Genomic DNA, 22,421 nt, shown 5'->3' with positions numbered 1-22,421 from the left:
GGGCAATTGGGGCAATTGGGGTAATTGGGGGCTATGGGGCAATTGGGGGGGGGATTGGGGCAATTGGGGTAATTGGGGTGATTGGGGGTAATTGGGATAATTGGGGGCTATGGGGTAATGGGGGGCTATGGGGCAATTAGGGGTAATTGGGGGCAATTGGGGCAATTGGGGGGGATTGGGGCAATTGGGGTAATTGGGGGCAATTGGGGCAATTGGGGGGGATTGGGGTAACTGGGGGCTATGGGGCAATTGGGGGTAATTGGGGGTAATTGGGGTAATTGGGGGCAATTGGGGGTAATTGGGGTAATTAGGGGTAATGGGGATAATTGGGGCAATTGGGGCAATTGGGGGGGATTGGGGCAATTGGGGGGATTGGGGCAATTGGGGGTAATTGGGGGTAATTGGGGCAATTGGGGCAATTGGGGGCTATGGGGTAATGGGGGGGCTATGGGGCAATTGGGGGTAATTGGGGTAATTAGGGGTAATTGGGATAATTGGGGCAATTGGGGCAATTGGGGGTAATTGGGGTAATTGGGGGTAATTGGGATAATTGGGGGTAATTGGGGTAATTGGGGCAGTTGGGGTAATTGGGGGCTATGGGGTAATGGGGGGCTATGGGGCATTTGGGGGTAATTAGGGCAGCTGGGGGTAATTGGGTTAGTTGCGGTAATTAGGGGGTGGGGGCAATTAGATGGGGCAATTGGGGGGCAATAGGGCAGGGTGGGGGCAACTGGGGGGCTGTGGGGGGTAATTGGGGGTTGGGGGGGGTAACTGGGGGCAACTGGGGGGCTGTGGGGGGGTAACTGGGGGCAACTGGGGGGCTGTGGGGGCAATTAAAGGGCAAGGGGGGGGGGCTGTGGGGCAAAAGGGGGAGGTGGGGGGCAACTGGGGGGGGCAGAGGGTACAATTGGGGGGGGCAACGGGGGGGTAATGGGGGCAATTGGGGGGGTAACTGGGAGGTAACTGGGGGTAACTGGGGGGTGACTGGGGGTAACTGGGGGTGACTGGGGGTAACTGGGGGTGACTGGGAGAACTGGGGGGGCCCCCCCCCGTGTCCCCCCCCCCCAGGGCAGTTCCTGGCGGGGCAGTTGCTGGCTCGGGGCCCCCCCCCTGGGGCTGGCTCTGGCCTTCGTCTGGGCGCGGGATGGGGGGGCTCTGGAGGGGCTGCCCCCCCCCCTGCGCCTGCGGGACCTCAGCCTCCTGCCCCAAATGTGAGTGGGGGGACACCCCAAATCCCCCCCCCCCCGGCACCCCAAATCCCCCCCCCCCCCCCCATCACCCCCAGACCCCCCTCGTCACCCCCAGACCCCCCCCGGCACCCCCACCCACCCCAAGACCCCCCCCGTCCCCCCACAACCCCTGTCCCCTCCTGTCACCCCCGGATCCCCCCTGTCACCCCCCACCCACTCCAAGACCCCCCCCACGGTCACCCCATGGACCCCCAGTGTCACCCCCGGGACCCCAATGTCACCCCAAGGTCCCCCAGGTCACCTTCAGGACCCCCATGTCACCCCCCCCCCCCCCAGACCCTCATGTCACCCCAAACATCCCAGTGTCACCCCCAGGACCCCAATGTCACCCATGTCACACCCCAGGACCCCAGTGTCACCCCCAGTGTCCCCACCACGTCCCAGCGTCCCCCAGTGTCCCCCCAGTGCCACCCCACATCCCCCAGTGCCACTCGCTGTCCCCACCACGTACCAGTGTCCCCCAGTGCCACCCCCTGTCTCCCAGTGCCACCCCCTGTCCCCACCACGTCCTGGTGTCCCCTGGTGCCACCCCCTGTCCCCCAGTGCCACTCCATGTCCCCACCACATCCCAGTGTCCCCCAGTGTCCCCCCCTGTCACCCAGTGCCACCCCCTGTCCCCCCCACATCCCAGTGTCTCCCAGTGCCACCCTGTGTCCCCACCACATCCCAGTGTCTCCCAGTGCCACCCCGTGTCCCCACCACATCCCAGTGTCCCCCCGTGCCAACCCCTGCCCCCCAGTGCCACCCGCTGTCCCCACCACGTCCCAGTGTCCCCCAGTGCCACCCCCTGTCCCCCAGTGCCACCCCTTGTCCCCACCACGTCCCAGTGTCCCCCAGTGTCCCCCCATGTCCCTGCCATGTCCCCTGGTGCCACCCCCTGTCTCCCAGTGTTACCCCCCTGTCCCCCGATGCCACCCCCTGTCCCCACCACGTCCTGGTGTCCCCTGGTGCCACCCCCTGTCCCCCAGTGCCACTCCATGTCCCCACCATGTCCCAGTGTCCCCCAGTGCCACCCCCTGCCCCCCAGTGCCACCCCCTGTCCCCACCACATCCCAGTGTCCCCCAGTGTCCCCCCATGTCCCTGCCGTGTCCCCCAGTGCCACCCCCTGTCCCCCAGTGCCACCCCCTGTCCCCCCCACATCCCAGTGTCCCCCAGTGTCCCCCCCTGTCCCCCAGTGCCACCCCCTGTCCCCACCACATCCCAGTGTCCCCCAGTGCCACCCCGTGTCCCCACCACATCCCAGTGTCTCCCAGTGCCACCCTCTGTCCCCACCACATCCCGGTGTCCCCTAATGCCACCCCCTGTCCCCACCACATCCCAGTGTCCCCCAGTGCCACCCCACATCCCCCAGTGCCACCCCCTGTCCCCACCACATCCCAGTGTCCCCCAGTGCCACCCTCTGTCCCCACCACATCCCGGTGTCCCCTAATGCCACCCCGTGTCCCCACCACACCCCGGTGTCCCCCCCTGTCCCCCGGTGCCACCCCCTGCCCCCGCCACATCCCAGTGTCCCCCAGTGCCACCCCGTGTCCCCACCACATCCCAGTGTCTCCCAGTGCCACCCTCTGTCCCCACCACATCCCGGTGTCCCCTAATGCCACCCCCTGTCCCCACCACATCCCAGTGTCCCCCCCTGTCCCCCAGTGCCACCCCCTGTCCCCCCCACACCCCGGTGTCCCCCAGTGCCACCTCCTGTCCCCACCACATCCCAGTGTCCCCCAGTGCCACCCCCTGTCCCCCCCACATCTCAGTGTCCCCTGATGCCACCCCCTGCCCCCACCACACCCCGGTGTCCCCCAGTGCCACCCCCTGTCCCCCAGTGCCACCCCCTGTCCCCACCACATCCCAGTGTCCCCCAGTGCCACCCCACATCCCCCAGTGCCACCCCCCTGTCCCCCCCACATCCCAGTGTCCCCCAGTGTCCCCCCCTGTCCCCCAGTGCCACCCCCTGCCCCCGCCACATCCCAGTGTCCCCCAGTGCCACCCCGTGTCCCCACCACATCCCAGTGTCCCCCAGTGCCACCCCCCTGCCCCCACCACATCCCAGTGTCTCCCAGTGCCACCCTCTGTCCCCACCACATCCCGGTGTCCCCTAATGCCACCCCCCTGTCCCCACCACATCCCAGTGTCCCCCCCTGTCCCCCAGTGCCACCCCCTGTCCCCCCCACACCCCGGTGTCCCCCAGTGCCACCTCCTGTCCCCACCACATCCCAGTGTCCCCCCCTGTCCCCCAGTGCCACCCCCTGCCCCCCCCACACCCCCGGTGTCCCGCGGTGTCCCCGTGTCCCCAGGGCGGTGGACCTGGTGGTGGAGGTGGCACACCCCTGCGTGGCGCAGGAGCACGGCGAGGACATCCTGGCCCACGCCGACTTCATGGTGGGGACACCGGGGGGGGGGACCTGGGGACAATGGGGACAGTGGGGGGAGGGCGGGGAGGGGACACTGGGGCAGTTGGGGACAGTAGGGTTGGGGACAGAGGGGTTGGGGACAGTAGGGTTGGGGACAACGGGGAGGTTGGGGACATCGGGGATGGGGTGGTGGGGACATGGGGGGGGGTTGGGGACATCGGGGAGGTGGGGACGGGGAAATGGGGACACTGGGGACAATTGGGATGGGGTGGCAGCAGGGACACTGGGGACAACGGGGAGGTTGGGGGCGGTGATGGGGGGACATTGGGGTCAGGATGTTGTTGGGGACAATGGGGACTTTGGGGACACTGGGGCTGGGCCATTGGGGATGTTGGGAATGGGATGTTGGGGACAATGGGGACACTGGGGACATCGGGGCCAGGACACTGGGGACATTGGGGACATTGGGGCTGGGCCTTTGGGGCCGTTGGGGCTGGGACATTGGGGAAGTTGGGGACATCGGGGTTGGGACATTGGGGACTTTGGGGTCAGGCTATTGGGGACATTTGGGGACATCGGGGTTGGGACATTGGGGACATTGGGGCTGGGACGTTGGGGACATTGGGGACATTGGGGTCAGGATGTTGGGGGATAATGGGGACATTTGGGGACATCGGGGTTGGGACATTGGGGACATTGGGGTCAGGATGTTGGGGACATTGGGGACATTGGGGACATTGGGGCTGGGATGTTAGGGACATTGGGGACATTGGGGTCGGGATGTTGGGGACATTGGGGACATCGTGGTTGGGACATTGGGGACTTTGGGGTCAGGCTATTGGGGACATTTGGGGACATCGGGGTTGGGACATTGGGGACATTGGGGCTGGGACGTTGGGGACATTGGGGACGTTGGGGTCAGGATGTTGGGGATAATGGGGACATTTGGGGACATCGGGGTTGGGGACATTTGGGGACATTGGTGTTGGACATTGGGGACATTGGGGTCAGGCTATTGGGGACATTTGGGGACATCGGGGTTGGGACATTGGGGACATTTGGGGACAGTGGGGTTGGGACATTGGGGCTGGGACGTTGGGGACATTGGGGACATTGGGGTCAGAATGCTGGAGATAATGGGGACATTTGGAGGCATTGGTGTTGGGACATTGGGGACATTTGGGGACATCGGGGTTGGGACATTGGGGACATTGGGGCTGGGACGTTGGGGACATTGGGGACATTGAGGTTGGGATGTTGGGGATAATGGGGACATTTGGGGACATTGGGGTTGGGACACTGGGGACTTTGGGGTCAGGCTATTGGGGACATTGGGGACATTGGGTTGGGACATTGGGGCTGGAATGTTGGGGACATTGGGGACCTTGGGGTCAGGACGTTGGGGACATTGGGGACATTGGGGTCAGGATGCTGGGAATAATGGGGACATTTGGGGACATCGGGGTTGGGACATTGGGGACTTTGGGGTCAGGCTATTGGGGACATTTGGGGACATCGGGGTTGGGGACATTGGGGACATTGGGGTCAGGATGTTGGGGACATTGGGGACATTGGGGTCAGGATGTTGGGGATAATGGGGACTCTGGGGACATCGGGGTTGGGACATTGGGGATTTGGGGTCAGGCTATTGGGGACATTTGGGGACATCGGGGTTGGGACATTGGGGACTTTGGGGTCAGGCTATTGGGGACATTTGGGGACATCGGGGTTGGGACATTGGGGACATCCCAGCTGGGACGCCGGGGACATCGGGGTCAGGCCGTTGGGGACATCGGGGCTGCTTGGGGACATCGGGGCCGGGTCTTTGGAGCCGGAGGGGGGGGGTGGTGACGTTCGTGTCCCCAGCTGGGGTCCCCCACGGCGCTGGCCGACCCCCTGACGGAGCAGCGGCTGCGGGGGGGCGGCGGCGCGGGGGGGGTCACACCCTCTACGTCCCCCGGGGTGCCCTGTGGGGCTGCGAGGACATCCGGCGCATGGATGACAGTGGCACGCTGGCCGTGAGCCCCTGGGGACACCGCGGGGACATCGGGGGGTTGGGGACAATGGGGGGACACCGGGGGTTGGGGACAATGGGGGGACACCGGGGGTTGGGGACAATGGGGGGATACTGGGGGGTTGGGGACATGATGGAGTTTGGGGACGTGAGGGGCTTGGGGACACCAGGGGGACACCAGGGTCATGGGGACACCATGGGGACACTGGGGGGTTGGGGACACTGTGGGGTTGGGGACACCATGGGGACTCCAGGGGTTTGAGGACATCATGGAGTTTGGGGACATGAGGGACTTGGGGACACTTTGGGGATACTGGGAGGTTGGGGACAATGGGGGGGACACCGGGGGGTTGGGGACAACGGGGGGATACTGGGGGGTTGGGGACATGATGGAGTTTGGGGATGTGAGGGGCTTGGGGACACTGGGGGGACACTGGGGGGTTGGGGACACCGGGGGGATACTGGGGGGTTGGGGACACCGGGGGGACACTGGGGTGTTGGGGACAACGGGGGGACACCGGGGGGTTGGGGACAATGGGGGGATACTGGGGGGTTGGGGACGATGGAGTTTGGGGACATGAGGGGCTTGGGGACACCAGGGGGACACTGGGGGGACACGGGGGGATTGGGGATACTGTGGGGACCCTGTGGGGTTGGGGACACCAGGGACTTGGGGACACCATGGGGACACTGTGGGGTTGGGGACACCATGGGGGACACCAGGGGTTTGAGGACATCATGGAGTTTGGGGACATGAGGGACTTGGGGACACTGGGGGGACACTGGGGGGTTGGGGACAACAGAGGGACACTGGGGGTTGGGGACACCGGGGGGATACTGGGGGGTTGGGGACATGATGGAGTTTGGGGACACCAGGGTCTTGGGGACACCATGGGGACGCCGGGGGGTTGGGGACACCATGGGGACACTGGGGGGTTGGGGACACTGGGGACTTGGGGACACCAGGGGGCAGAGGGGGGTTGGGGACACCATGGAGTTTGGGGACATGAGGGGCTTGGGGACACTGGGGGGATACTGGGAGCTTGGGGACTTGGGGACACCATGGGGTCACCAGGTGGCTGGGGACACCAGGGGGACACTGGGGGGTTGGGGACAACGGGGGGATACTGGGGGGTTGGGGACATGATGGAGTTTGGGGACATGAGGGGCTTGGGGACACTGGGGGGACACCGGGGGGTTGGGGACACTGGGGGGACACTGGGGGGTTGGGGACAACGGGGGGATACTGGGGGGTTGGGGACAATGGGGGGATACTGGGGGTTGGGGACACCAGGGGGACACCAGGGAGTTGGGGACACCAGGGGGACACTGGGGGGTTGGGGACAACGGGGGGACACTGGGGGGTTGGGGACAATGGGGGGATACTGGGGGGTTGGGGACATCATGGAGTTTGGGGACATGAGGGGCTTGGGGACACCAGGGGGGACACCAGGGTCATGGGGACACCATGGGGACACTGGGGGGTTGGGGACACCAGGGGGTTTGGGGACATGAGGGGCTTGGGGACACTGGGGGGACACTGGGGGGTTGGGGACAACAGAGGGACACTGGGGGACACTGGGGACGCTGGGGGGATACCGGGGGGACACCAAGGGGTTGGGGACACCAGGGATTTGGGGACATCATGGGGACACTGGGGGGTTGGGGACATGGGGGGCTTGGGGACACTGCAGGGCTTGGGGGCATTGTTTGGGGACAGCATCTTAGTTTGGGGGCCACTTCTGGGGTTGGGGACAATGTCCAGAGTTGGGTCCCCTATTAGGGTTTGGGGACAATGCCCAAGCTTGGGGACCCCATAAGGGTTTGGGGACATCCAACTCTGGGTCCATATCAGGGTTTGGGGACAACGTTCAAGGTTGGGGACCCCATTAGGGCTTAGGGACATCCAAATTAGGGCCCATATTAGGGTTTGGGGACAATGCCCAGCTTGGGGACCCCATAAGGGTTTGGGGACATCCAACTCTGGGTCCATATTAGGGTTTGGGGACAATGTCCAAAGTTGGGGACCCCATTAGGATTTGGGAACATCCAAATTTGGGTCCATATTGGGGTTTGGGGACAATGCCCAAGCTTGGGGACCCCATTAGGGTTTGGGGACAATGTCCAACCTTGAGGATTGTGTCCAAGTTTGGGGACAATGCCCAAGGCCAGGGACCCCATTAAGGTTTGGGGACACCCAAAGTTGGGTCCCTTATTAGGGTTTGGGGACAATGCCCAACCTTGGGATTGTGTCTAGGTCTGGGGACAACATCCAAAGTTGGGGACTCCATTAGGGTTTGGGGACATCCAAATTAGGGCCCATATTGGGGTTTGGGGACATCCCTGGATGGGTCCATATTAGGGTTTGGGGACATTGCCCAAGGCCAGGGACCCCATTAAGGTTTGGGGACATCCAAATTTGGGTCCATATCGGGGTTTGGGGACAAAGTCCAAGCTCAGGTACTGTGTCCAGGTTTGGGGACAATGTCCAAAGTTGGTTCCTTATTAGGGTTTGGGGACAATATTCAAGCTTGGGGACCCCATTAGGGTTTGGGGACACCCAAATTTGGGTCCATATCAGGGTCTGGGGACAATGCCCAAGCCTGGGGACCCCATTAGGGTTTGGGGACATCCCTGGAGGGGTCCATATTAGGGTTTGGGGACGATGCCCAAGCTTGGGGACTCCATTAGGGTTTGGGGACATCCAAATTAGGACCCATATTAGGGTTTAGGGACGATACCCAAACTCGGGGACCCCATTAGGGTTTGGGGACACCCAAAGTTGGGTTCTATATTTAAGGTTTGGGGACAATGCCCAAGGTTGGGGACCCCATTAGGGTTTGGGGACATCCCTGGAGGGGTCCATATTAGGGTTTGGGGACAATGCCCAGCTTGGGGACCCCATTAGAGTTTGGGGACACCCAAAGTTGGGTCCCTTATTAGGGTTTGGGGACAACGTCCAAGCTCAGGTACTGTGTCCAGGTTTGGGGACAATGTCCAAAGTTGGGGACCCCATTAGGGTTTGGGGACATCCCTAGATGGGTCCATATTAGGGTTTGGGGACAATGCCCAGCTTGGGGACCCCATTAGGGTTTGGGGGCTTCCAAATTAGGGCCCATATCAAGGTTTGGGGACAATGCCCAAGGTTGGGGACCCCATTAGGATTTGGGGACATCCAACTTTGGGTCCATATCAGGCTTTGGGGACAATGCCCAAGCTTGGGGACCCCATTAGGGTTTGGGGACACCCAAAGTTGGGTCCCTTATTAGGGTCCGGGGACAATGCCCAGCTTGGGGACCCCATTAGGATTTGGGGACATCCAAATTTGGGTCCATATCAGGGTCTGGGGACAATGCCCAAGCTTGGGGACCCCATTAGGGTTTGGGGACATCCCTGGATGGGCCCATATTAGGGTTTGGGGACGATGCCCAAGCTTGGGGACCCCATTAGGATTTAGGGACATCCAACTTTGGGTCCACATCAGTCTTTGGTGACAATACCCAAACTCGGGGACCCCATTAGGATTTGGGGACATCCAAATTTGGGTCCATATCAGGCTTTGGGGACCCCATTAGGGTCTGGGGCCCCCCCGCGCCGCGTCCCCTTTGATCTTCGGGGCCTACCCCGGGCTCTGACCCCGTCCCCGTCCCCCAGGCGCTGAAGGTGACGATGACGAAGGCCCCGCAGAGCTTCCGGCTGCAGGGCCGGCTGCGGGAGCGGCTGGTGGCCGCGGTGGCCGCTGGTGGCCGCCAGGTCCTCTACGAGGGTCCCCTGCGTCCCCTCTGTCCCCTGGCCCCCAACAACGTCAACACCATGGCGGCTGCCGCCGTGGCCGCCCCCAGCCTGGGCTTCGACGGCGTCCAGGCCTGCCTGGTGGCCGACCCCAGGTGGGTGACACTGGTGGGTGGCACTGGTGGCCCTGGTGGCACCTCACGGTGGCACCCGGTGGCACTTCCCTGTGTCCCCAACTGGGTGTGGTGGTGGGGAGCGGGGCTGTGGGGCACTTGGGGTGGGTTTGGGGTGGGTTTGTCCCCAGTGTCCCTTGTCCCCTGTGTCCCCTCATGTTCCCTGGTGTCACCGAATGTCCCCTGGTGTCACCTCATGTCCCTGGTGACACCTCCCAGTGGCACCCACTGGCACCTCCCTGTGTCCCCAACTGGGTGTGGTGGTGGGGAGCGGGGCTGTGGGGCACTTGGGGTGGGTTTGTGCCCAGTGTCCCTTGTCCCCCATGTCACCTGGTGCCCCCTGGTGTCACCTCATGTTCCCTGGTGTCACCGAATGTCCCCTAGTGTCACCTCGTGTCCTTGGTGGCATCTGGTGGCACCTCCCAGTGGCACCCGGTGGCACCTCTCCGTGTCCCCAACTGGGTGTGGTGGTGTGGAGCGGGACTGTGTGGTGCTTTGGGTGGCTTTGGGGTGGGTTTGTCCCCTGTGTCCCTTGTCCCCTGTGTCCCCTCATGTCCCCTGGTGTCCCCTCATGTCCCCTAGTGACACTGGTGGCCCTGGTGGCACCTGGTGGCACCTCCCAGTGGCACCCAGTGGCACCTCTCCGTGTCCCCAACTGGGTGTGGTGGTGGGGAGCGGGACTGTGGGACGCTTTGGGTGGGTTTGGGGTGGGTTTGTCCCCAGTGTCCCTTGTCCCCTGTGTCCCCTCATGTCCCCTGGTGTCACCTTCTGTCCCTGGTGGCACCTGGTGGCACCTCCTGGTGGCGCCTCCCTGTGTCCCCAACTGGGCGTGGTGGTGGGGGAGCAGGGCTGTGGGACACTTGGGGTAGGTTTGTGCCCAGTGTCCCTTGTCCCCCATGTCACCTGGTGTCCCCTCATGTCACCTAATGTCCCCTGGTGTCACCTCGTGTCCCCTGGTGTCACCTCATGTCCCTGGTGGCACCTCCCAGTGGCACCCAGTGGCACCTCTCCGTGTCCCCAACTGGGTGTGGTGGTGGGGAGCAGGGCTGTGGGGCACTTGGGGTGGGTTTGTGCTCGGTGCCCCTTGTCCTCCATGTCACCTGGTGTCCCCTGGTGTCACCTCATGTCCCTGGTGGCACCTGGTGGCACCCAGTGGCACCTCCCCGTGTCCCCAACTGGGTGTGGTGGTGTGGAGCGGGACTGTGTGGTGCTTTGGGTGGCTTTGGGGTGGGTTTGTCCCCTGTGTCCCTTGTCCCCTGTGTCCCCTCATGTCCCCTGGTGTCACCTAATGTCCCCTGGTGTCACCTCGTGTCCCTGGTGGCACCTGGTGGCACCTCCTGGTGGCACCTCCCCGTGTCCCCAACTGGGATATGGTGGTGGGGAGCGGGGCTGTGGGACACTTGAGGTGGCTTTGTGCCCGGTGTCCCTTGTCCCCTGTGTCCCCTGGTGTCCCCTGTGCCACCCAATGTCCCTTGTGCCACCCCAATGTCCCTCATGCCACCCCGTGTCCCCCCCAGTGTCCCCCATGTCCCCATCCAGTCCCCGGTGGCAGCGTTGGGGTGCGGGATGGGGGTCTCGGGGCTGTCCCCACGCGTCCCCCGCTGCCACCCCCGCTGTCCCCACAATGTCCCCCGCTGCCACCCCGCAGTGTCCCCGACTGGCACGTGGTGGAGGTGGAGGTGACAAGCGTTGGGGACGAGGGCCGGGCGCTGAGTGTCACCAGCACCCGCCGCAACCCCGCTGCGCCCGGGGCCGTCACCGGCACCGCCACCCGGCACGCCTTCTGGAGCAGCCTCCTGGGTGGGTGCCGTGTCCCCTGCTGTCCCCATTGTCCCCTCCTGTCCCCTCATATCCCCCAGTGTCCCCTCCTGTCCCCCATTGTCCCCTCCTGTCCCCCTGTGTCCCCAAGTGTCCTCTTCTGTCCCAATTGTCCCCTCCTGTCCCTTCCTATCCCCTTCTGTCCCCCCATGTCCCCTCCTGTCCCTCCCATTGTCCCCATGTCCCTTCCTATCCCCTCATAGCACCCCATGTCCCTCCATGTCCCCATTGTCCCCTCCTGTCCCCCAATTGTCCCCAGATGTCCCCCAATGTCCCCAAATGTCCCCGATGTCCCCAGATGTCCCCAAATACCCCCACGTCCCCCAATGTCCCCATATTGTCCCCAAATGTCCCCAATGTCCCCAAATGTCCCCACGTCCCCCAGTGTCCCCAAATGTCCCCCATTGTCCCCAGTGTCCCCAATGTCCCCAAATGTCCCCAAATGTCCCCCATTGTCCCCATTGTCCCCAATGTCCCCAAATGTCCCCAAATGTCCCCCCCTTGTCCCCAAATGTCCCCCCATGTCTCCAGTGTCCCCAATGTCCCCCTGTCCCCAAATGTCCCCAAATGTCCCCCCCTTGTCCCCAAATGTCCCCCAATGTCCCCCAATGTCCTCAAATGTCCCCCATTGTCCCCAGATGTCCCCAGTGTCCCCATATCCCCATATTGTCCCCAAATGTCCCCAAATGTCCCCCATTGTCCTCAGATGTCCCCACTGTCCCCCCGCCCCCTGTCACCCCCTGTCCCCCCCCCCCAGCCTGCCGCGGACACGGCGGATGCGTGCAGCTGTGCTGAGGGGACCGAAAATGCCGGGACCGGGCACCGGGGGGGACATTAAAAGCTGTGACACCGCCTCCTAGCGCGGCCACGCCTCTCCCTGCCGCCGCGGGGCATGCCGGGAGGAAGGTCCGTAGGGTTTAGCGGGCGGGGCGCAAAGCACGCCGGGAGGAAGGTCGGCGGCGGACTGGGGGGTGTTTCCGTTGAGGGCCGCGGGGCACGCTGGGAGTTGTAGTTCCGCCCGCCCGCTGTAGGCGATGCGGCCGCCGGAGGCCCGGGAGGAGGCGCGGGGTGCGCTGGGCAGGCCCGGGGGGGTTGGGGGGGGTCTTGGGGGGGGGGGGTCCGAGGGCTTTGGGGGGGGTTCGAGGGGCTTGGAGAGGGCTGGGGGGGTCGGGGGGGGGGCTGGGAGGCCTGTGGGGCCCTGGCCTGGGTGGCCCTGGGAAGGGGCCTGCAAGGCCCTGAGGGGAGTGGGGGGGGGTAAGGGGGGGTCCTGGGGGGGCTGCAGGGGGTCCTGGGGGCGTTTTGGGGGGGGTTGGGGGGGTTAGAGGGTTTTGGGGGTGTTTTGGGGGGATTGGAGGGGTTTTGTGGGGTCAGGGTTTGGGGGGGGGGGTTGAGGGGGGTGAGGGGGTTTTGGGGGGGGTCTGAGGGGTTTTGGGTGGGGTCTGAGGGGGTTTTTGGGGGGTCTGAGGGGTTTTGGGGGGGCTTTGGGTTTGTTGGGGGGGATTTGGGGGCGCACGAGGGGCTGAAGGGGGAACGGGTGGTGGTTGAAGGGGTTTGGGGGGATTTGGGGGGGCTTGAAGGTTTTTTTTTTTGGGGGGGGGGTCTTGGGGAAGGTGGTGGGGCCAGAAGGTGTCTCGGGGGGGTGGTCTGGGAGGGGTTCTGGGGACGTAAGGGGGGGGTCTGGAGGGTTTTTGGGGGTACAGGAAGGTGTCTGGAAATTTTGGGGGGCTTTAGGGGGGGTTATAGGAGTTGGGGGGGGTCTGGAAGGTTTGGGGGGTCCTGGGGGCATCCTCGGGGGGGGATGTTCTTGGGACACCTGGGTTGGGGGCTGAGATTGGGGGCTACCAGCAAAGCGCCCCCCCCCCCCCCCTATTTTCCCCCTCTGCAGCGATTCGGGGGCCAGCTCCGCGCACCCCAAACCCCGCAACCGTCCCCCCCCCGACACCGGGGTCATGTCGGGGCCCCCCCCGGCCGGGGGGGCCGAGCCGGGGCTGTACCACGAGCGGCAGCGCCTGGAGCTCTGCGCCGTGCACGCGCTCAACAACGTCCTGCAGCGCCCCTGCTTCACCCAGGAGGCTGCCGACGACATCTGCAAGAGGTGCCTTTTTGCCCCTTTTTACCCTTTTTTTCACCCATTTCCATCGAATTTTAATGATTTTTTCGTTTTCTCCCCCCAGGCTGGCGCCCGACGCCCGCCTCAACCCCCACCGCAGCGTTTTGGGGACGGGCAACTACGACGTGAACGTGATCATGGCCGCGCTGCAGAGCCCTGGGGCTGGCGGCCGTCTGGTGGGACAAGCGCCGGTGAGGAGCCCCCGAAACGTTCTTTTTTCACCCCAAAACGACGCTCACAAGCCCCCGGTGTGGATTTCAAGCCCCTAACGCCAGTCATTGCACCCTGAGGAATTCTTTTAGCCCTGTATCTAGTATTTCAGACTCTAATGTGGGGTTTGAGACCCCAAATTCTGCTCGTGAACACTTTAACCCCACAACCGAGCCCCCCACTGCAGGTTTTAAGGTTCCCCCTATAGGGTTTGAGCCCCCAACCCTGCTCTTGAGCCCTTTAACCCCATATTTTTGTCCCTTTTTATCTCCCAAATGCTGTTTTTGACCCCCCAAATGCTGGTTTTTACCCCCAAATGCTGTTTTTTAGCCCCACAATACTATCTTTGAGCCCCCTATGCTTTATCCAGCCCTTTCACCCCACTTTTCAGCCCCAAACACCATTTTTTAGCCCCCGTTCACGTGAGTTTTGAGAGTTTTAACACTGCTTTTCAGGCCCCAGCCCATTTTTTTAGTCCCTAATTCATTTTTGAGCCCCTTAAAGTGGGTTTTAAGCCTCTAACAGTTCTTTTGAGCTGCCTAACTTGCTTTTTACCCCCCCCAGCATGGGTTTTGAGGCAATTAACCCTGATTTTGAGCCTTCCAGCGTGGCTTTTCATCCCCCAGCACTACTTTTGAGACCCTTAACCCTGCTACTGAGCCCTTTAACCTTTCTTTTAAGCCCTCGTTGTGAGTTTTGGGTTTCCTAACCTCACTATTGAGCCCTGCAGACCTATTTTTGAACCTTTCAATGTGGGTTTTGAGCCCTTTTTAACTCTGCTTTTGAGCCATTTAATCCTACTGCTGAGCACTCCACCTACGTTTTGAGCCCTTTAACCCTGCTATTGGGCTCTTGAGCCTTGCTTTTGAGTTCCCCACTGTGGATTTGGAGACCCTGCCTTGGTTTTGAGCCCCTTAATGTGGGTTTTGAGCCCTTTAACCTTGCTGTTTAACCCCCAAAAGTGTGCTTTAGTCCTCAACACTGCTTTTGAGCCCCTGGCCCTGCTATTGAGCCCTTTAATCCCACATTTTTGCCCCCAAACGTGGCTTTTGAGTCTCCAAATGTAGGTTTTGAGCCCCATAACCTCATTTTGAAGCCTCCAACGTGGGTTTCAAGCCCTGAATGCAGGGTTTGAGCCCCTTCACGCCACTTTTTCAGGCTTCAAGCTTCCTCCTAATGCCACTTTTGAGGGGCTTAACGTCGTTTTTGAACCCCCAATGGCATTTTGAGCACCCCCACTGCCATATTTGATCCCTCTAATCCCATTTTGTGAGCCCCCCACTGATGCTTTTAACCCTCAGCACAGCTTTTGAGCTCCTAACGCAACTTCTATGCCCGTGCTGCTGCTTTTGAGCCCCCCAACCCCATTTTTAACCCCTTAGCCCCATTTGAAGCCCCCTAACATGAGTTTCAAGTCCCCTAATGCTGCTTTGGAGCCCCGTATTACCCGTTTTTGAGCCCAACACCATGTTTGATCCCCTCACTGCTGCTCTGGAGCCCCCTCACCTCATTTTTTAGCCCCTCACTGCTGCTTTTAACCCTCCTCCCCTGTTCTTTTGACCCCAAACGTGGCTTTTGAGCCTCTGCTGCTGCTTTTGATCCCCCAGCCCCTATTTTAATCCCCCTGTACCCCATTTTTAAGTCCTTTAACATGACTTTTGAGCCCCCTAGCCCCATGTTTGAGGCCCCTAGCCCCACGTTTGAGGCCCTTGGCCCACATTTGATCCCTCTAGACCCATGTTTGAGCCCCCTAGCCCCACGTTTGAGCCCCCCAGCCTCACGTTTGAGCCCCCTAACCCCATTTTCTCCCCCGGCAGGTCGCTGGAGCGGCTGGTGCTGGGACAGATCGTGGGCTTCATCCTCAACGTGCCCTCCCACGTCTCGCTGGGCTTCGTGGCGTTGCCGCTGCGCCGCAAGCACTGGCTGGCTGTCCGGCAGCTGGGTGGCACCTACTACAACCTGGACTCAAAGCTCCGTGCGCCCGCCCGTATCGGTGGCGAGGCTGAGCTCAGGTACGACAGGGGACGCCGAGGGGACACCGAGGGGGACGCCCGGTGCCACCTCCACCTCCCTCCTCTCCCTCCGGCAGAGCTTTCCTCCGGGATTTCCTCGCCCAAGGGCTCTGCGAGGTTTTCCTCGTCGTCCCCCGGGCCGTGGAGGAGGCCGGCGCCTGGCTCAGCCCCGAGTGACTCGTCGTGGGGACAAGGACGACGGGTGGCACCGGCTCCCGTTGCTTCGGGATGAAACGGCTCCGTTTTGGGACTTTCCTCAGCTTTTTACCCCTCCAGTGCAAACCTGGATGGGTTTAGGGGACTCTGTGGGGGGGCCGGGTGCCCCTTTCACCCCCCGCCCACCGTCGCGGTGCTTTAGTTTCCTGATTTCACCCTGATTTTCTGCTCCGGGTTTTGCTTCCCTGTGTCACCGGGATTCCTCTGCGGGGCGTGTGACGGGGCACAGGCAGATGTCGTGGGGCCGACGTGTTGTAAGTGGCGAGGGGGGCGCACGCTGGTCGTGCGATTCGTGCTCGGGTCACGCACTGTCGTGACATTGCACGCCGCTTGTGTTTGTCACCCACTCAGGGTGATGCCACCTTGCTGCTTATGCATCCTGGGTGCTGCTCGTGCATACCGGGCACTGTTCGTGCATACCGGGCGCTGCTTGTGCGTGCCCCACGCCGGTTGTGCACCTCACGCTCCTTTGCGTGGCGCCGGTTTTGCGTCTCACCCGCCGCTTGTGCATGCCGCCCGTGTCACCCGCTGCCAACGCGTGTCACCTGCCGCTTGCACGCCTTTCCCGGCTCTGCAGGGCTGTGTCACTGCCACCACGGTTGCACCCGGAGCTGGGTTATTTCTGGTGATGGATTTCGGCCCCCGGCGTTGCCTTGTCCCCGGGTTTGGTGGCGTGGCCGTTGCTTGGTGCCCAGCGGGGGGTTAATTACCCTCCGAAAGGTGATTAAAACTGCTGGGTTACAGCTCGGGGGTTCAGCCGCAATCCTTGGCCTTCCACCATCGCCGCGCCTCGGGGGGACGCGGGCCCAGCCCGGCCCTTGGAGGCCGAACAGTGCCCGAGGCCCGGCCTCGGCTCCCCCAGGGCAAACCCGGCCCTGGCGCCCTCGGCGGCGCCTCCGCTCGCTCCGTCGGGGCGGATCCAAAGCGCGCGTGCTGATTGGTCGGCTGCGGAGCGCGCCCTCCCGCTCAGCCAATCCCCGCGCGCCGTTCGCATCCTCCCCTCTCCCGCCCCAGTGGAGCCTTCTCAGGATAGCCGCGGCGGGGGGCCGGGCCAATCAGCGCAGAGCGCGGGAAATTCAAAGCCTCGCCCCGGGCACAGCCAATGGGAAGCGCTACGCCCTGCGAGCAGCCAATCAGGATCGCGGCGAGGTTATAAAGGGTGGGGGCTGTGCGGGGGGGGCGCGCAGACGGCGGCGCGGTCGCGGCGGTGCCGGGAGTTCTGCGGTCTCACGGCGACCCCAAGCGGCCGTTTATAGAATCGTAGAATCATAGCATCATAGCTTCTGCCCTTCCTCCGTCCCTGTAAGTTTTTTCTTTCTGATCTGCGCACCTTCAGCTCACTACACAAACATCTGCCCTCCTTTTATTTCTATTAATTATAATTAACTCCTTATTTAAAGCGCTCTGCTTGAGCGCTGCGCTGCGGTTAATCCCAGCGAACCTTTCCGGGGCCGCCGCGGAGCCTGCAGTACACTTGCGACCGTTATTTTGAGGAGGAAGCGCCGAAAACGTTGATTAAAGAGAAAAAAAAGTTTTCACTTCTCACATTGGCTTTTCAGAGTCGACAGGAAAGAGTATCACATCGCTCCCTGGTGGTCTAGTGGTTAGGATTCGGCGCTCTCACCGCCGCGGCCCGGGTTCGATTCCCGGTCAGGGAAGAGTTCTTTTCTTAATTTAGTTTTTTATTTCTTTTTCTACCCACTTTCATTTTTTCGATCCCTCCAGTCACACCACTCCCGGTCAAAGGCTCCCTCCCTGGGGGGGGGGAGCGGCGGATTGGGGAAAAGCTCCATTGGGGAAGGAAGGGGCTGCCTCGACCCTGCCCCTTTTCTGGGGCGGAAGGGACGAGATTTCAAAAAGAAATGTGTTAAGAGTCCATGAAGAAGAGGTAGAAAATAATCACCACGCTCTATCGCGACATATTCGCGGTAGAGGGGAGGCACCGCTGGGATTCGAACCCAGGATCTCCTGTTTACTAGACAGGCGCTTTAACCAACTAAGCCACGGCGCCACTTGCGAGCCGCAGCCGCCCTCTCTCTCCATCTGCAGCCACTGCCGTCGGTTCTCCCTTCCCAGGGCAGCCCGGGGAAGGCGGCTCCGAGCGGGGCCGGTCCCCGGTGGCAGCTCCCGGTGCTGAGCAGCCCCATACGGCCGCAACTCCGGCGGGGAAACGCGTTCAGCACCGTACCTGAAGAAGCGCTTCTCAGCCCCTTCCTCGTTAGTATAGTGGTAAGTATCCCCGCCTGTCACGCGGGAGACCGGGGTTCGATTCCCCGACGGGGAGGATGCGATATTTTTCCTATTTCTATTTTTTTTTTTCCCATTTCCCACCCACTGTAAGCCCCTTGAACCTGAATTAGGGATGGGGTAGAACCTCCTGCGTGTTGGCTGCGGGGAAAATGCGTCGGCAACTCCACGTGGGAGCACAGTCCCAAACTGCACGACGACTCGATGCCTTTTTTTCGCGGTGCTACCCCCACCTGAACGAGTAGTGCTTAGGTCTGCTGTAAAGACTGAGCCCTAGTTATGGCCACCTGCATTGGGACCGGCAGCGGGAGTAACGCGCAGCACACTAACGCTCCCCAGAGAACTTAGCAAAAATGACAAAAAAATAGCACTACTATAACGTCATAACGACACGACCCCTAGGTGCCGCACCCAGACGGGAGCCCCAGCCACGACCCTCTCGCCCCTCTGCATGAACTAACAGAGCCTCGCCCCCCCCAAAGGTATTTATAGAGTAGATGCGGACCTGAGGGGAAACTGCGAGCGGAGCGCGGGCGCCGCCCCGCCCCTTCTCTCAGCGACCAATCGCGCCGCGGTCCCGCCCGCCAATCAGCCGGCGGTATTCAAGTTGAAAGTTTCGGGTTTGGCGCCAAAGCCAGGCGTGGCTTTGTTCGCTGCTCCTGGGGGCTGAGAGCACGCAGTGATGCTTCCTGTTGGTTTCTTTCCTTTATTTATTTTCATTTTTATTTCGTTTTCTTCTTCTGGAAATTTGATCAACCTGGGCGGCGTGCTTCCTCTGCTGCTGTTGGGGAGCAGTTTTCTCGTTCTCGTTCTGAGCTTTTGTTAAGTAGCTATAGAGCACGCAGTGTGGTCATGCGGGGAAGAATCATTCATTGCATGGGGTGATTTTGTGCTCTTCCTCTTTGCGATTTCTCTGCATGAAGCCCTGAGCAATCCAGTTTTAAGACCGAAATCTGTGTCTACGTCAGGTGGGGAGGGGTTCCTCAAGGTTTGCTCCGAAGTTGATGGGTCCTGTGAAAATTCCAGGGCAGCTGCCTTATAGAAATGTTTTGTTCTTGTGCAAAAAAAACCATGAGAGTAGGGGGAGAAAATCAGTAGATGGTAGTAAGGAGTTTAGCCTTAGCAGAAGGAATTAAAGTAATAGAATATCCCAAGTTGGAAGGGGCTCATAAAGATTACTGAGCCCAACTTCCCATTATGCTATAAAAATGACTTCCATGGTCACATTTAATGGAAGAACATTTCTATGTAGGAAAAAAAAATTCATGCAGATTTAAAAAAAAATAAAAAAAATATGGGATGTCACCTACAATTTTCCATAAACTAGAGAGTTTTGGTTTATAAGCCTGTTGCTGTGCAGACCTATCTGGAATGGAAGAAAGTTGTGGTGGTGTATGTTTTGTGTTCAAGAATCATTGAACCCTGTGCATTATTTGAAAAGGTTTACTTTGGTATAGCAAGCAACAGAGGGGACACCTTTTATTATTGTAGATTTGACACAAGTAGTCTTTTTAAAAATTATTTTTATTATTATTTTTTTAAGGCAATTTCATAATGAATAGCTACAAACACAGCAATCCTTTCACTATTACAAGGCTGTAATCTGTGGAAGAGACAAATAGAAACCATGTCTGTTCATTCGTACTGGATCCTTCAGAAAAGTTGAAAACAGCGAGTGGTAGCACACGAGGGTGCACTTTTTCTCCTCTTCCAGGTCATGGGTAAAAGGTATTAAAGTGAGGCACTTTATAAAACTAAGACTGTTAACACCAGCCCCAGAGCCTGATGAACCAGTCAGTTATTCATACAGCAAGTAGCCCTCCCATATAGACTACCTAGACTTTCTGAATTCAGGTTGTATTAGGAAACACATAAAAACAAGGAGACTTCTAAAGCAACAACAACAAGAAAAAAAAACCTTTATCAAGTGTGCAGATTAATATTAAGGATTTGAATGGAAAACAACTCCCATCTCCATTAAGAGGTAGGCCCTTGTCTTCGATATTCTTGCAGTTCAGCAACTCTGAGTGATGTTCCACATGGGAAAGAAATGTGTGTGTATATATATACATAAAATATATATATATATAAATAAATAAATATATAATATGTAATGTACAATTTATATAACCATATACTCTATCTTTCATTCACTTCCAAAGCTTGGCTTTCATCTTGCTTCCATCCAAAATCCCCTTTCCTCAAGTTTTTCCCTCTGATCCCAAACTCTGTCCTGGCAGCCTCTCCCTTCTCTTTCCTCCATGTCTACCCAGGGAGGTATTAATCCCCATTCTGCCATAATAATTAAATATTAATCATTATTAAATATTTCTTACAAAACTTTATTATTGTTAATAATAAAGTATAAGTATTACTAATAAAAATATTATAATTAATTACGATTAATAAAGTTAATAAAATTACCGTTAATAATCATCACTATTATAATTATTAACATCAATTATTAACAACTTAATTACCATTATGATTAATAAAATGTATCAATAAAATTACCCTTAACAATTATTACTATTAACATTATCATGCATCGTTATTAATAAATTTATCATCATTATTACAAATATTTTGTGCTATTTGGCACTAATTAACTAACGAGCAGCTTTTCATAAAATCCTCGAAAAAAAAACCTATTGCAAAGTCCCTCGTAGAAGCTCTGTGATGAGCCGCAGAGCCTAATTTGAGCAGAGAAGGAAAGAAATTAGAGAGGTTTTTAAGGGTGAGAGGGAAAAATAAAGCTAGCAGAGGATGGTTTCGATCCATCGACCTCTGGGTTATGGGCCCAGCACGCTTCCGCTGCGCCACTCTGCTGGTCCGTGTGGTACTGTATGGGCTGGCCTGATAAGCTGTAAATAGAGGATTGCGCAACTACAACTAAGCGGTGGGGGAAACAAAAAGCAGCGCTGGAGTCACCGAAGTCTTTTACTATGCGGGTAGAAAAAAAAATAATAATAATAAATAAATAAAATAAAATAAAAAAATAATAAAATGAAATGAAATAAAATAAATAAAATAAATGAAATAAAATAAAAAAAATAAAAAATAAAAACTAATAAAATAATAAAATAATAAAATAATAAAATAATAAAATAATAAAATAATAAAATAATAAAATAATAAAATAATAAAATAAAAATACAAAATGCAATTCCCTGCTGGTGGAGATGCCGGGGATTGAACCCGGGGCCTCATACATGCGAAGCATGCGCTCTACCGCTGAGCTACATCCCCTGCGCGCGCCCCGCGCCCGCCGCCGCCCTTGGCTCCGCCTCCTCCCGGCCGCCGGCGGCCGCGGGCCCGGCGCGCCCCATGACGCCGCGGCGGCTGCCGGGAGCCGCGGGACGAGGTGGCCGAGTGGTTAAGGCGATGGACTGCTAATCCATTGTGCTCTGCACGCGTGGGTTCGAATCCCATCCTCGTCGGCGGGCGAACCTTTTGGGTTTTTTTCCCGCATTTACGGGATTTAGCTCCTGTTTATCGAGGGAGTTTTGTCTGCTAAGTCCCCCGTGTTTTGCAGACGTCCCATCGGCAATTGGGGTGCCCCCCTGTTTTTTGGCATAAATGCGCAGTTTTCACGCTCTGCTATTTGCAAGTGTTCTTTCTGGATCCCCGGGCAGTTCTGTAAATGGGGGTGGGAGGGATTCCCCTTGGAAATCTGGGGGCACGCGTGGGCTTCCCTATAGCTGAGCCCCCACTACTCCTAAAGGCAAGCACAAGGTCCCCCCCTTTTATTTATTTTACACCTACAATTCCTCCCCCACATGCAACTTTCCAAACTCCCCATTTTTTCCAGGTGAAGATGCCGCTACGGTTCCCGAGGGGGGGAATCCCTTTCTTTCTCATGTCCCCCCCCTTTCTTCTGCACCTCTCCCTGTACAATTTTCCAAGCCATCGGCATCCTTCACCCAGCGGAGCCGCAGCCGACAGAGCCGGCACCGCGGGTCTCTGTGGCGCAATCGGTTAGCGCGTTCGGCTGTTAACCGAAAGGTTGGTGGTTCGAGCCCACCCAGGGACGCAAAAGTTCTTTTCCCTCCCACCTTTCTTTTTTTTTTTTTCCCCTAAAGTATTTCATTCTTTTGGCTCTTTCCCACTGAAATCTATTTCCTCTGCGCTTGCCGTTCGGCTCAAAAAATGCTAAAACATAGGTTTGGTGAAATGGGATAAGGCGCAGCCACTCCTATGAGTACTGTTTACAGTGAGGCTTAGGGTTGACAAAAACGTGGAAAAAGAGCTTGATGCATTGGCCGGGAATCGAACCCCGGCCTCCCGCGT

At 58.9% G+C, this 22,421-nt stretch overlaps 2 protein-coding genes across 2 annotated transcripts in view; both read left to right on the top strand.

Annotated features, from left to right (window-relative positions):
- The window catches only part of ASPDH (aspartate dehydrogenase domain containing), a gene marked incomplete at both ends in the record, with an annotated part of 13,397 nt that extends 1,266 nt beyond the window's left edge, over positions 1-12,131 (top strand). Inside the window, 8 exon segments of the mRNA XM_084303790.1 lie at positions 1,074-1,103; positions 1,105-1,211; positions 3,543-3,627; positions 5,466-5,531; positions 5,534-5,617; positions 9,268-9,500; positions 11,167-11,318; positions 12,094-12,131. Coding sequence (XP_084159916.1) covers positions 1,074-1,103; positions 1,105-1,211; positions 3,543-3,627; positions 5,466-5,531; positions 5,534-5,617; positions 9,268-9,500; positions 11,167-11,318; positions 12,094-12,131 — 795 coding nt within the window.
- Positions 12,132-12,359: 228 nt separating this feature from the next.
- JOSD2 (Josephin domain containing 2) lies at positions 12,360-16,627 on the top strand. Its single transcript, XM_084303878.1, is given in 6 exon segments — positions 12,360-12,404; positions 13,222-13,431; positions 13,511-13,601; positions 13,603-13,637; positions 15,474-15,668; positions 15,746-16,627. Coding segments are annotated over 5 exon segments (567 nt in total). The 5' UTR covers positions 12,360-12,404; positions 13,222-13,285; the 3' UTR covers positions 15,846-16,627.
- The last annotated feature ends 5,794 nt before the right edge of the window (positions 16,628-22,421 follow it).

Source organism: Netta rufina (assembly GCF_964035555.1).
Source record: "Netta rufina genome assembly, chromosome: 31".
In the NCBI taxonomy this organism is placed as follows: domain Eukaryota; kingdom Metazoa; phylum Chordata; class Aves; order Anseriformes; family Anatidae; genus Netta; species Netta rufina.
This window is presented reverse-complemented; position numbering and strand designations above follow the sequence as displayed.